The sequence below is a fragment of the Anser anser genome (genome assembly GCF_964211835.1).
Source record: "Anser anser genome assembly, chromosome: 2".
NCBI classification, from domain to species: Eukaryota; Metazoa; Chordata; class Aves; order Anseriformes; family Anatidae; genus Anser; species Anser anser.
Window position 1 is genome coordinate 64,685,700 of NC_139721.1, and position 15,572 is coordinate 64,701,271.

The window sequence follows — 15,572 nt, forward strand, 5'->3', positions numbered from 1 at the left end:
GCTCTCATCTTGCGACGCGGCGTCTCGGAGTTGAGGACGCTGTCGGTAAATCAGTCATAAACTGTCGCCGAAATCAGTCATAAACACTAAACTGTCACCTAAGCTGTCATCGAAGTCAGTCATAAACACTAAACACATAAATAAATAAATAAAAACACTGTATGGGAAAGTCCCCAGTCGCTTTTCATCGCTAACGCCCGTCACCCCCCGAGCGCCGTGCTCCGTGCCTGGGGCTTTATGTGATTTCTTGTAAGCTGAGGAGTAAAACTAAGGAGCGTTTTCTGTAAAATGAAATGAGTTAAGAAATGAGCAGCTCGTTGGCGGCTGCAGGGGGAGACGGGGAAGAGCAGGAGCCTCCTCTGCGGGGTTTGTGTAGGGGTTGCCATGGCACCTGCCTGAAGCGCCGGGCCTGGGAGGCTGCAGGCTTGAAATCCCCCTTGGGATCAAGAACAGTCCTCGGCCGTCTTCTTCTTTTTTTCCTTTTCTTTTTCTTTTTCTTTTTTTTTTTTTTTCTTTCTTGTTTTGCTTCGTTTTGCTTCGTTTTGCTTTGCTTTGTTTTGTTTTCCTGGCTAATCTGTCACCGATGCTAAAAGAGGGCTAACTGCACTGCCCGCGGGGGTGGTTGGTACAACATCACGCTGTGCGGTCATTTTGTGTCGATTTAAGTCGATTTTGGGGTGGTGGTGGAGATGGAGGAGGCTGGGGGAGATGAGACTGAGCTAGGGGAGAGAGCCCAGCCTAGGTCCTCTCCCGATCACTTGGCACAGCAGGAGTCGGAGCAACTGAGAGGAATGCAACTTTCTTCCAAAGCTGACATCGATCTCTCTCCGCCTCTCATTGCTATCAAAAAAGGTAAGGGAGAAAATAATGGTAAGTACTTCATAGTGACTTTCTAGGGGAAAAAGATCGAAGAACAAGGTGAGAAACTAATTAAGTAGAGTGTTTAAAGGGATAGCAGGTGTTCACATATGCTGAGTGGAACACGCTGTTCTGAATGTGCCAGTGTAGGGGCTGCAATCTGAAATTTTCAGCTTTATGAATAAATACCTACATCTAAATAAATACATACGTATATGTTTATGAATATATTTACATCACCAGGCATAGTGCTGCTCAAATCCCTTAACACATTTTCTACTGTTGAATCATAGTAATGTGATTACAACCATTTTTCCAGAATTAAAATCAATATTACTCTATGGTATAGTATATAGTATGGCATATAATATGGTATCTCTTTTCTGGAAAATATTAATAGTGTTAATAGATTAAATAGTTCAAAGATTATTGAGCATGGTCTCTTAAAGACATCAGCCAGCCCCTCAGCATTTGTGGGTACATCCCATCAGGGCCCATGACCCAACCTATGTTCAGTTCTTGCGTGTTCTGTAACCTCACCCTCTTCCACCAGGTCAGGGAATACTTAAGCAAACTGGACATATTAAGTCCACGGGCCCTGATGGGATGTACCCACAAGTGCTGAGGGAGCTGGCTGATGTCCTTGAGAGGCCACTCTTGCTTACCTTTAAACGGCCATGGCACCTGGGAGAGGTGCCTGAAGCCTGGAGGAAAACAAATGCCACTCCTGTTTCCAAGAACGGCAAGGAAGAGAACTCAGGGGACTACATGCCTGTCAGCCTCACCTCAAAACCTGGGAAAGTGATAAAGCAGCAAATCCTGGCACTTGAAGGAGAAGAAGGTGTTTGGGAGTAGTCAGCATTCACCAAAGGAAAGACATGCCTGACCGTGCTGATAACCTACGGTGAAATGACTGTCTTGTTAGCTGAAGTGAGCACAGTGGATATTGTCTACCTTTTCTTCAGTATGAAGAAACAGTTTAAAATAGAGAACTAGACAAAAAAAAAAAAAAGGTGGCTGGCTGCAGATAAGTTAGTATCAGATAACTTAGTATCAAGAAAACGTTAATACCCTTACTTGTTACTAAAACAACTTTAAGTATACAAATAATCATTTTTAGGAAAAACAAATGCATATGCTAAGTTTTTGATTAAATAACTTAAAGATCTTCAAAAGATCCTAAGGAGGCTTAAGCAATCAACAGAATATCATTATACTAATAACATGTCTTATTTTTATTGCAAATATTATCAATCTTTATTCTTCAGATATTCACATGCACAAGTTGGTAAAGCGTAGGCAGGTAGCAAGTTTGTTAGAGATGCATGTGACTCACAATCTGAATTTAGATAAAGGAGTAACAGAGGAGGAACAACTGGATGAGAATATTAGGCGTGAAAAGTGATAGTATTTCAACCTGTGACTTTTCCAGAATTTATTTCTTCATAATAGTACCTTAAATTGTTGCTTTTTGTTTGTTTGTTTTAACCTCTACTGCTGTCAGTAGGGATTCTTTGCAATTGATCTTCAGATAAATGCTATTAAAAGATACCTTTTATCCCTAACAGATTCTAAGGGTTTCTGTAGAGGCATGGGTTTTCTAATGTTCCTTTCATGTCTCGTTTCCCCCAGCCTGAGAAGAAGTTAGCCAGAAGATACTAAGACACGGTGTGGTGACATCGTTGCACAGCTTGTAAATGCGTTTATTGTGCATATACCAAAATAAGTATAACTTGTCACTTCTTCTTGTCACTAGACACAGAAAGTAAGCATCGTAGACGAGGGATTCTGAAGACAAGGAGCACTGAGCTAGGATCTGCTGTCACAGGATCACCTTTCACTGCTGTTCTTCCGGCAAGTGTTTTCATTTTAAAATAGGTGGTGATTCAGCTGCCTTTTGTCTGTTAAATTTTCTTTTGTACAGGTTGTTCTTGAAGTTGTCATTGACAAAGTTTGGCCTGATACTGGAGGTTTCTGACTTCATTAATCTCTGTTAACTACAAGAAAAAGGAACAGCGAACCACTCAAAAGTGCATACAGTGTTAGGCCATTTACTTTCTGTGCTCACAATGTGTGTTGTTGGGGTTTTGCTTCGTGGAGTTTTTGATCATTCATTTGTTAATTCCCTTTCTTTGCCAAGATGAAAATTAATGTTGGTTAAGCATACTTAACCAATACTGCATAACGCCACATCTGCACCATCTCATGGGAATATCTCATGTCACTTTAAATGAGGTGGCTTAATTTGTGAAGGTGGTTGAGTCCAATCCATCCAGAACTTTGAGCACGCTTATTTGACTAAAATAATTAAGATAATGAAAACATATATTCTTTTTGGATCCAATCATGGTCTGGGCACAAATGTTAGTTTATTTTATGCAGTATCCAAAATGTGTTTCTCCCCTAAGTTATGAATCGGAGGTGAAATATGTTATAAAAAACATTGGTTTTTTCTGCAACAGTCAGAATACTGTATTCTGCCTCCACTCCAGACACTACTAAGGTGTCTATTAAATCATGTTCAGTCATCTAATGCACTTAGAAAAACAGCACAGAAGAAATTATATTTGGTACTTGGCATCTAGCATCCTTACTAAGACATAAAAAAGAAATTGCTATCAGAGAGAGAGTAAAAGTTGTATTTCTGTAATGTTTTAGAGATTTAAAAACTATAAGCATATATATTTTATAGCTACATGTTATCTCTAATAATTTTATGTCATGTAACGTGGGAGTTTTTTGGCTTTGCTGCATGACATTTGTCTTGAAGGAGGGAGAAACTGAATACTGCATCAGGAAAGGCATACACAAAACAAGAGGTCTAGCTGTTTGCATGGGAGCCAGGCATGATGAGTGACTGACACATATGACATGGGAGAAGAATGAACTGAGAATCAGAAAAATGTGGCTTTTAGATACGTCTGAATGGCACTGACCAACAGCTACAGATATTTGGAAAGTCTTGGTGTCTCCAGGTCTCAAAGAGATGCAGTGAGAGAGAGAAGTGTTGAAGAACATCCAGAATCTGGGGTAAAACCAGTTGTTAGGAGCCAAAGGAGGCCGAGGGTAAATCAGGATTAGTCAATTACAATTCCTGGTTTAGCGTACTGGAAAGACGATGTAATTTCTCACTGCTTTTCTCCAATAAAAATCGTGAATTACAGAGGCACTCCAGACATCCCAGATACTCAGCAGGAACTGTGTAGAGGGGGGGAACGCTCAGTGTGATGATTCTTTAACCCAAATCTTTACTTTTATTTGTATAGCTTCTGAAGATTAATTGTTGACTTAAAAATGTTATTTACCGTATCTTGTTCACACTATCATGAAGATTTTAAAAAATTGTTTGTCAACATAAATTTCCTGCTTTGCCACTTCGCCACTTTGCTACTACCAATATATGACCTGCATATTATTATTTTTTTTTTCCATTGAGGTAATAACTTGATACTGTATGTTAAAATGCTGACAGTATAGAGGTGGGGGTGATCCCATATCTGGAATATGCACATTTAGTTTGGAAGTTGGACTCATAAAGCTGAGATTTGAATTAGGGCCATTATAATGCCAGGATCCTGATCTGATTCTGAGGTTCTGATCTGAGGTTTCTCTTGTAGCAGCTTTATACTGAGAAGCAATTCTGGCCTAACAAGTTAATTATTAGTGATTTTTATTTATCCTTTCCATTCCTTTGATGTATTTTTTTATGTTCCATGTGATGTAGTTACGAAAACACCTTAAAGATCAACAATAAAAAATACAGTCTTTAAATGCAATATAAAATAACTATGGGAAAAAATAATCCATCACAAACTTTTATTTTCTAGACAACTGGTAAGAAAAGTATAGTACTTTCCAGTGAAACTAGGAAAGAACTAGCCAAGCAAGCCAAAGTCATCAGAGAGGAGAGAAGAGCACAGATAGATGAACGACACAAGTATTTGATATCAAGATTGGCAGATGGGATGGGTTTAAGTGAGCAGCAAGTGGAGGAGGCCATTATTTCTGATGACAAGGTAAATATTAATTATCACTAAATGATCGTTATTAAATACCTTTCCAAAATTTCCAGTCTTTTGAAACTGCTTCACAACTAACTACCATTATAATTTTATTTTTAGTTTCAACTTATAGAACAATTCTTTGCCTCTAGTGGACTTAAAAAGTTACTCTTCTTTTACCAAGATGTCTTGCAGGTACGTTTCTTTCATTACTTCTGCAAAAGTAATATATATGTATATATATATATGTATATATTTATTCCTGTGGCGGTTGCAAAATTCAGAAGATCTTAGAAGTGACTTTTTTGCTCTTTATGCCAAGGAAAATAGAAAGGAACCTGGGTCTCATTGTTTAGATATTGCCATCTTGGCTTAGGTGGAAACAAGAGAATGCCCTGTGGTCTGGTTTGATACTGTTCTTATTTTCACAAAATGCAACTTAAAAAATGGCGAAATAATTTAATAATCCATTCTTCAAAAAAGATACAGATAGTTGAGGTAAAGTGTCCCCAGTATTCAGAGTTTTAGAAGATTAGCTAAAATAAGTATTGGAGCAATGGGGAATTGCTTGTGTAAAAATCATTTTGTCTTCTTTCAGTTTGAATTCCACCAACTCTAGTACGGACAAAGCACTGATTCAAAAGGGTGAAAAGTTCCTTTGAAAATACAAGTGGCTTCATATTCTGGTCAGCAAAGGTGTTACTTTAGGCTTGTTGGGGAGAAAAGCTAATGGATAATGCTTGATTCTCAGTGAAGTGCAGGTTCATTATAACCTATACTTTTCAGTATTGCTGGAATTGCTTAGAGACTTTGCAAAGCACAGAATCAGCTCAGCTTTCAAAACAGTTTAATCTGTTTTTCCTTTCACTGGGACTGCGTATGCACATTTCTGGGAGGAACATGTTCTTCTGACTTGAATCAAGATGAAACTAAAATCTGGAAAGTGTTTTCCTTAACTGACAAGCCAGGAATGAATGCCCAGCATGGCTTAAGTAAAACATTTTGTTTCTGGATTTAATTGTTTGTTTGAAACAATTTTTTTTGGTCTTTTTAGGCATTAAAACATGAATTTATTAAAATATTGTTGCAAAAGTAGCGTAGCATAAAAAATAAATGTTTCTGATGGAAATTATGAATGCCATCTCTATCATCTTTCACCTCATTCTGATGAATCAAGAGATCTCATTAAACTGACTGCTCTGTCAACATTTGGTTTCAAATATATTGGAAATTATTTAGGACTGGTATTATACATGCTTGTCATGTTCTTAGCTATTTTTGGCCATTCTTGGAGACAAAATACTGGCCTGGGCAGACCTCTGGCCTGAGCCAAAGTAGGCATATTCTTACCAAGATTTCTCAAAGATTCTTTCTTCACTTCTGCTCTTCTCTCTTCTTTGCCAGCTTAGGTACATGATGTTCACTTCAGACTGTGCATAGGGATAAGAAGATGGGATTTGGCTTAGAATGTGGGAGACACCACTACATGTCATACATCATATATTTGGTCCAGCAGGAACTAATTACTGGTCGTTTTAGGAATGAGCTTCTCCTCAAACTTGAAAGAGAGACACCCACAGGCTACTTCTACATAATTTTCTCTTATATTCTTCCAAGTTTCAACAGATTTTTCTCTGTTTATATGTGTGACAGAAAATTAGAGGGAAGTAGGTCTTGATTAAGCATAAATATTTTGTTGCTTCAAGGAGAAAATGTTGTAGTGGAGAATGGTATCTCAACAGAGAGGGGCCCAGGGGCAGCAAGTCTTCTCAGAGAAAAAGTTTTTCAGAGTGATGTATGATTAAAGACTTAGGCATAAAACAAAATTTGTCTGTGTTGTTGGCAGGATCTACCTGACAGAGTTCCTTTAGAATCCTGCTCACAGTTAGGTTATGACTTTGCAGATCAGGCACGCGACTCTTTCTGTGAGACTTGCAGTTTGTTTCCATGGAGCAAGTTGCTCCATGAAATACTTCAGAATCACTTTCATTATATTTTCTGAGATTTCTTTCATTCTTTGACTTAATTTTTTCTGAAATAGCAGAGCTATGAAGCTGTTTACTGGGGATTGTGGAATTCATGCAAAGCTTATTCCCAAGGTAAAGTCAACCTCACAGGTTGGGTATTACTAACTGATTCAGAATGAGCTTTGTTGTAATTCACATATTTAAATAGGATAACGTATCTGCGTAATACTAGTTTTTATTTTATTAACCTCTTATGTATAATTTAATTGTTAGCAGAAGTCGAATGCTTCCTTGAGGTCAGATGGGTCAACGAACAGTATGCTTCAGAAGAAGTTATTTCTTACCATGGGTGCTACTGAGGTATGGTTGAAAAATTCATTACATGACACGTGCAAGGTAAAATCATGAAAAACAACAAGAACAACAACAAAACCATAACAGTTGTGCAGTATTAAAGCAGCTTTTTGTAATTCTTGGATAGGTATTCAAGTACTTAGTCCAAGTTTTAATAATGCAAGATCTCCCAACATTTCTTGTGCCGAGAGTGGAATTCACCAGTAAAGCTGATCTGGAAGGAAATAGAGATTGATGGATGTTGCCATCTGAGAAAAGAGCAAGTCAAATAAACCCTTGTTAAAGATTGCATTTCTCAACATTTTTGTTATTGGTTACATGCTTAAGTATTTTCCCATGCTTATGCACTTCTAATTTAAAAGTGCAGTTCTTCAGTGTTTTTGTATTTCCTTGCATATAATGCACATTACTCCAAAAATATCTTTAGTAATTCATTTATTCCATTCTAGTACTTATACCAATCTCCTTACTGTAATGCATAAGCATTATTCAGGAGTGTGTTCAGAGTAGTCTTTAAGATTTCTAATTTATTTTCTTATTTATTTTTAATTTCCATTTTACTAGAGGAGTATGATGCTAAGGAGTGATGGTCAGCCATGATCATCCCAGTGTTTAAGCAATCTTTTCTGTGAGCATACTGTAGAGTACATGAAGGGAGAGGACCCACACCCCAAACTTGTCTTGATTTCTAATACAAAACTAGGGTACAGAACTAAATGCGAGCTTAATAACCTTACTATAGTGCTGCTACTGAGAAGTGCTCCAGTATTTTGTACTAGGAGAAGCTTCCGTAAAGAGCAGGCCCCTTCTCCCACTCACTTTATTAGCAATGAGCTGCTGCCAAGTCACTACTTGGCAAAATCATGACAGAAGGGAATTGTCTGAAGAACAGGAGAGTATGAAGCATTACTCTCTGGTATTGCCATGTGAAAGCATAGCGGAAATGAAGAATCCAAACATAATCGTAAAATATGGATGATTTTTTTCTATTTTTAGAAGCATACTTTCACCAACAGTGGACTATGTCAGGACTGCAGACTGGAAGCCTGAAGAGTTTTCATTTGCTAACCATTGAAATGATAATAAAAAGCATTAAAAAAAAAAAGCAAAAAGTGAAAAACTGCTTGTTTCTTTTTTATTCCTAAATAGCTTGAAGAAGACGAGATTTAAAACTTCAGTGGCACAAAATTTCCTTTTGAGCTTTGCTACTGAAAAACACAACATTGGGACAAAGTTGATATATTTCTGCAGAAAAATGTGTTTTCGTTGTCTTCTTTTCTAATAGGCAGCATTTGATGTTCTGCTTGCACATGCCGACACTGTCTAGCACAATGGTATCATGTAAGATCGGCTCAATGCATAACAATGAATGTCACAAATTAAATTATACAATTGAATCATATTTACTGTAAACTGGGCTATTCGTTCTTGTGTACAATTTGTGAACTGAATCAATTGGAACGGCTTTTCAAATTTCTTTTAGTTGAGTTATTATTTTATAGAATAAAAACAAGCATTGTTTATGGTACTGATTTGAAACTTAGATTACTTCAGCCCGTCAGAAAGATGAAAATACATATTAAAAAATACTTGGCTGAGTAGTTCTGAGTAATCTTTCAGTTTCTTTTCAACAACAAATGACATAAATGCCTTTTTAAATTGATCCATTCTGGTCTAAATACCGATGAAAAGTACTTTAAAGAAAGCTGAGTATATAGTTTTCTTCACTGAATTTATGTCAGTGGGCCCAGAAAAGGATTAGACAATAAGATGGGTAGGTTCATAAATGGGTACTAAAATGACAAGACAGGACCATGTCATCTAACAGCTCACAAAGAACTGTTGCAGCTGGTGAAGAAATAGGAGAGGAGCAGAGCACACGAAGTAACCTAGTTCACAAGCTCTCCGTAAACTGCATTTTCATGTCAGAGTTGTGATACTGGACTGCTCTACCCAGAAGGATGTTTCTCATATTCTTATGTCAGCTGGAGAAAAATCAGTGTTTGATTTAAGAGAGACAGATTCTTAAATATCTTACAAATGGTTCTCTATCTTTTTGAGTCTTTTTTTTTTTCTCAATTTTGTTTTCAGCATTTTAGCAAGTTATGAAGGAAATTACTTTTACTGTATGTGTGTATTCTTTATAACTGTATGTATTTTGTGCTTTTTACAGAACTTTACAGGAACTTGTGCATTTTTCCTGAGGACATCAGATAAAGTTATAACTGCATCAAACATTTTCCAGGTCAGACAAAAGTCATGCAGTGTTTAGAGTGCACTTAATATTTTCTTAGACCCTTATTCACGCAGCAAGTTCTGCTGGAATCAGAAAAAGAAGTGGGGAGTGTTTTCATTAAAAAGTTTAGTTGTATTTTTAATGAAAGTTCTTTTTCGTCAGAATAGGTATGTGTGATAAAGTAATGTTCTAATGATTAGGAAATTAGCTATGTGCAATCTTGTTAAAAACAAGATTTAAACTAATAAAGATTCATTATTATGAAATGACATGCAAAAGAAACCTGTTCTTCCTCATATCATAGAATCGTAGAATGGTTTGGGTTGGAAGGGACCTTAAAGATGATCTAATTCCAACCCTGCTGCCGTGGCCAGGGACACCTTCCACTAGACCACATTGCTCAAAGACCCATCTAGGCTGGCCTTAAACACTTCCAGGGATGAAATGCACTTCTTCAAGCACTGTTTAATGGGAACTGTGTTTCTCTGTGACTTTCTGTCTAGGGCATCTTCTTCGTTTGTGAAGAGGCGCTCAAACTTTAGGTGGAATAGGTTAAGAATGATGCCTTGACTGTCATCCATAACTCCTCACGCTTTTGATGGAGGGCTTTCTACCCTTTTGTACTTTATTGGGATTATAATACTTCAATATTGTTAGGAAATAGTATTCTACTCATGCATGACAACTAATTGTCTTAAATATTCTTCTTTTTGCATTCATGTGTGGAACTAGCAAGAAAAACATTAATAAAATTATTAATCAAGATAGCCAAGAACATCAAATGCCCTACAAAATTACATTTGTAGTTGCCATTCCTAAAACACTCCAGAATCATTGCACAGGAAAAAGTTGGGAATAGAAGCTTCCAGGGCAGAACTTAGTACTCTTTCCCCCAGATCAGTGAAGCCTTCATTATGATGAAGGCAGAAAAACAGTGTATGTTTGTGCAGTTCAAAAGTTGTGAATGCGACCTGCTCTCTGCGAAGAGAGATGCATTCAGAGGCATAACAACTAGTTGGTATGGGTGATAGAGAGCACGTGGCCCATGTTCAGGATGTGTGCATTTATAGGCAAAATGCCAGTAACAGAACAGCTGACTGGTTCATAAATGAATAGTACTGGGAAATATGCAACTCTTCACTCGCTCCAATTTATGTTTTAAATTCTGCAGTAGAATTCCACTCGCCAGTACTGACTGTCTCCATCCCCGTTTTTGGCAATATACTGCTTGTTGCTTCCCATGAATAATGAATTGGAGAGAACTATGCTGCTGAGTGTGACTTTTCTTGCCTTATACATTTGTTATCCTTTCTTTTAGACACTTACAGTGGACAGAAACTGTTCCTCTACAAGAGAAATGTAGACATAAAATTTTCTTAAGATTAATTAATGTATTGATATCAAGTTAATCTTAACTGCTTGTTGTAATATTGCTACAATATGGGACAGACTTTTCTGGTGACTCAAACTTATGGGCAAGCCTTGAAATTTCCAGTTGAGTTTTAGTTTATGTCAAATCCAAATTCAGTATCTGGGGGGCAATATCCTCACGGAATGTAGAGAGTTATGGGCTATACATATTTGTGTTCCATGTGTCTGCATTTCACTCAAATAGAAAAATATTGTAAAATTTACATGCACTTTGCTAACTTTTGTTTCTTCCCAAAGGAGGTGAATTTTGGTGTATTTGATTGTTCTAATGGAAATATCCTTGAGGGCCTGGAATTTTTATTATCCCAGATCATGATACCAGCACTTAAATCCCAACAGGTAATCGTGTATATATATACATTTTCTTCTTTATATATATATATTTATATATATATATGCTCATGACAAAGAAGAAAATAGCATAACCATCATACGAAGGCAAAACTGTGATGATTTAATTAAAACTAGATTAAACTTGGACTGAAAAAATGCCAAGTCCTTCTGGCAGAATAAAAGATCAGTTCATTATTTCATTCTAGAGTGTGGACAGGAAGCACTGTATCGCAGCCAGGATATCCAGCTTCTTTGAGTTATCATTGTTTTATGGAACTGGCAAAGCATCACAGTTGGTTCTGTTGCTTCTAGAGGAAGCAACATGTTCAGAAGTAGAAAATGTAGTAAAGCTTCATGTCTGTTGAGAATGAAGGTGTCATATCCTATTATTTTAAGCTATTCTTTTCTCTAAACCAGGTGCGATAAAGGAGATTAGAATCTCCTTTAGAGATTCTGGGAGAAATCTTTTCCTGGGAGAAAAAAAAAAAAAAAGGTGGCAATTGGCTTTGAGGACAGTGAGAACAGGGAGGCATTTTTATTTCTTGAGATACTCATGCTTGTTTGTCTCTTCTTGTCTAATAGACTAATTAAATTAATGCACACTTTAAAATATTTGTGCTTATAGTACTGATGAATGTAGTTGAAAGGGTGTACTGATAAAACTTTGTTAAATAAATTAAAAAGCCCTTTGGTATTAAAAAAAAAAGAGAGAGTGACTCTGGTTTTACTTTTTATTTATTTTTATATTTTTATATTCATAAATTGTCAAACAATCAGCACTGGGGAGCTGTGAAAGAAGGTCTGAAGGACAGCCAGATACAAGACTTCCTGTATTCAGTGGATAGATTTGTGGGTACTTTGTCATCATCAAGACAGAATCTAGAAGATAAAATTCAGCTTGCAAAAGTGGATATTGATATTTATATCAGCAATTTACAGAACCCATCTGACTACATAACTGCAGGTGAGAAATTCCTACAACAAGGTAAACACAACAGTGATGCTGTTTTTAAGAAAACAAATGTTACGCTATTCATGAAGATTTACCTTGAAGAATTAATTAATTTTCCATGAGCTATATACATTTTTCTGTTGACTCTTGCCAGGTTTATGATTGTCTAATCATAAAGTTATCAATCTTTTCCCTGTCCTTTAGTTCACAGATCTTAAAGGACTGGGTGGTTCCTTACCTACCTTTGTGTACACGTTGGCCTCTGTTCTTCCTGGTTTGCAGGCTAAGTGGTTGCCAAGTGAAGTCATGTACTAGTGTGTATACATCTTTGCTTTTTGTGATACTGGGGAAATCTTATCCAGTATTAAATTCAAAGACTGTGAGTCAAAAAAGGCATATTTATATAAAATTATTTATATGTATATATACATATATGTATGTATGGAAATGAGTGGTCGTCTCTTTGAACATTAGCCTTCTGCCCTTTCTTATCACCACAAGAAATTTCAGAGTGAAATCATGCCAAAACAGTCAATACTTCTACAGTCCCTGTCTGCCCTGTATTAGCCTAGCTTCCTATATTAGACCAGCTTCCAGAGAAGAACTGGTGGCTATTAAGATGAGACGGTAATGTTATATGGCTGAACAAGTTCTTTAGACCCATTTAATAGTTCTAGGTGAACAAGTCCTAAACATAATGCACTAAGTAAACTGGACTTTTTCAGCTGCTAGGGCAATCTAAAAGGTGTGCTGACTTATAAATAACAGGGGTTTTGTGTCTGTCGATAATGGTGTCCTTTACGTGATGCTTTTAGTGTGAAATAGGCTGCAATGGCAGAAAGAGAGAAATGCTGAGGAGTAAGATGTTACTTAATAAACGCAAGCAGAAAAATATGCACATTGTAGTTAATGGAACTGTTGTACCTCTGATACATGGTTGTCCCCAAACCACATCACTGTTTTTTCCCTTAGAAATTCCCTCTGTTAACTGTTCTTATTGTAAAGGATTTGCAGTAGTAACTGAGTAGGTAGATATAAGATGTATGTGTGTGCATCTTGTTGTTATAGTCTTAATCTATTCCTGTTGACAGTCAGTGATTTAAATATGCTCAATTTACGTGGAGTCCCAGCTTATGTTTGCCAAGGACAAGGACACCTCTGTAGTTAAAAAAATGTACTTATTTTTTGGTGCTTATGAAGCAGTCCCGTTCTTTGATTTTGAAGGCAGTAACAGAGAGGTCACTGAGAAACTTGAAGAAGCGTTAATGATTTGGATCAAACAGATCAGACAAGTTTTAGTGGAGAGTGAGCAAATGAGAAGAGAAGCTGATGACATTGGTCCATCTGCAGAGCTGGAACATTGGAAGTCAAGAATGTCATCATTTGACAGGTTAAAAAAGAAGTTTTTTTTTTAAATTTAAGTAGATGTAAACTCTGATTCTAAAGATTTAAATGTGTTTCCTTCTTCAAAGCCTTTTAGATGAGATCAAGAGTTCAAGAGTAAAGAAAATTATAAGTATTCTTCAGGCAGCACGATCAAAGACATTAAAGCAGTGGAAAGAGCTGGTAATTACTATGTTTTAATAAAAGTTGTTTAAAATTAATAGAGTACTATGTTTGTTATATACATAGAAGTGGACACACAACTCTTAAGAACAGTTCAAGTGTTTATGCTCTTTTTATACTGTGGTTTATCCTCCCTTTGTTGAAACACCAGTGATCCTGAAGTTAAATAGATAACTTGAAAGAAAGTCAGTGCTCCTGTAACATGTCTTTCTTAAAGATGGGTGGAATGGCTGTGCAGAAGGAAAGCAGTGCAGCAATACAACATTTTTATGTCTCTCCAGCTGTACCCTATGCAGGCCAACAGTAGCGATGTCTGAAAGTTCATCACATTGCTTGTAGAAATATTGACAACTGGATTCTTGTAGCATAACTGCTACTTCAGATAAGCAGGTATCTGTTATCTAAACGTAGTCAGAATTGTGGGCAGGCTAGAAAACAAATTGTAAGCCACGTACAGGCAATCTGACACCTGAAAACACCAGAATGTAAATCTTCTAACACTTATAAAGATATTATACCGTTTTGAAAATAGACCAGGAAAATAGAGTCATCTTGCTGAGTTTTTCATGTTGTGCTTAACATATTTGCATGCTTTTATTATAAATGGAATTTGGATGATAGTGTCTGTTCAGAGCCAGTACAAGTCAAGGAAAATGAACTAGATTCCTTTCTTCATACACGTAGCTTCCTAAGAACTGGAGAGTTCCACTTGTCATAAATAGAAAGGTATACAGGCACTAGTTCTGAACTTGTTTGCCCTAACAAGTGCTTATTAAAAAAAGGTGTTTGAGATGGAAGCACCCTGGTATATTTCAGGGAGCATGTCAGTTCTTGTCAGTTCTGCAGAACTGGTAATTAAAAAACAACAACAACAAAAACATTTGTACCATGCTAGAACCATTCCAAATGATTCTAGAACGTAAGTTGGATTATCGAAACCACGCTATTGTACTCCCATCCAGTTTTGGAATTATAGTCCTGTAGTAGCATGCACTATAAAAGTTCAGGAAGCTTTGCTGTAAATTTTAGCAGTATTAATTCTATTCTTCTTTTTTCCATTCAGGATGGTAATGTAACAACTGCTGCCAATGAAGCTAAAGACAATGTCAGATATTTATATACTTTGGATAAATTTTTTGGCCCACTTGCCAAAGCTTCCCCTGTAAGTAGTACTCTGAATAAAACCACTTAACATGGAATTTAGAAAAGAAAGAAAAGTCTTTTGCTGATGAAAGAAAGATATTCCTCCTTTCAGTATTTAACTCCTGTGCTTAATGATTAGAGGACAAGTTAACTCCTATGGCATTAGTGAATTAAGTTTACAAATTTTGAATAAGCTAGAGACAATACTACTTTTTGTGGGGGAGGTTGTTGTCATTTCAGGAGATAAATGAAGGGCATGGGAAAATAAGCAATACTTCATGTTTTTCCAAGCTCCTTTCAAACCTAATATCACATTCAATTGTCTCTGTGACATACACCTACCCATAATACCGCTGTTTACAAGTTTTTTATGTGTTATTCTCAAAGTTTGAATTCTGTTTGAATCCATTGAGCTATTTTCCACTGCTTTTGTTCTGCAAATATTCACTGTTCTGACATATTGGACTTAACTTTTAGATACCGTGCCTTTTTATCCTCTTCTAGGTCCGTGACTGTCTTTTGTGATGCATTTGACTGATGAGCACTGATTTGCTGCATTTCTGTGAAACCTTTCTGTGGGACAGGGAACTCTACAGTTCAGTTTCCTCAGTAAAATACAGATTACTGCTGCCTTTCCTTCCTTTTCCACGTTTCTTTTCTGAACAGATGTAGGCAAAATGAGCAGTGGTCAGCCAGCTTTCTTCTTTTTGTACTTTCTTCTGCAGGCCAAC

General features: G+C 36.7%; 1 protein-coding gene across 5 annotated transcripts in view; it reads left to right on the forward strand.

Annotated features, from left to right (window-relative positions):
* Positions 1-15,572, forward strand: part of LOC310895394 (dynein axonemal heavy chain 5-like) — a 154,055-nt gene continuing 138,483 nt past the window's right edge. For 3 of the 5 annotated variants that reach the window (XM_083826723.1, XM_083826725.1, XM_083826726.1), the window contains exons 1-11: positions 1-852; positions 2,615-2,712; positions 4,686-4,874; positions 4,980-5,054; positions 7,100-7,186; positions 9,354-9,425; positions 11,085-11,186; positions 11,958-12,144; positions 13,357-13,522; positions 13,605-13,698; positions 14,762-14,860. In XM_083826723.1, coding sequence (XP_083682849.1) covers positions 690-852; positions 2,615-2,712; positions 4,686-4,874; positions 4,980-5,054; positions 7,100-7,186; positions 9,354-9,425; positions 11,085-11,186; positions 11,958-12,144; positions 13,357-13,522; positions 13,605-13,698; positions 14,762-14,860 — 1,332 coding nt within the window. In that variant the 5' untranslated portion in view covers positions 1-689. Of the gene's footprint in view, positions 853-2,614; positions 2,713-4,685; positions 4,875-4,979; positions 5,055-7,099; positions 7,187-9,353; positions 9,426-11,084; positions 11,187-11,957; positions 12,145-13,356; positions 13,523-13,604; positions 13,699-13,970; positions 14,089-14,761; positions 14,861-15,572 lie in introns of those variants that run through there. The other 2 variants (XM_083826724.1, XM_083826727.1) reach the window with 2 other exon arrangements.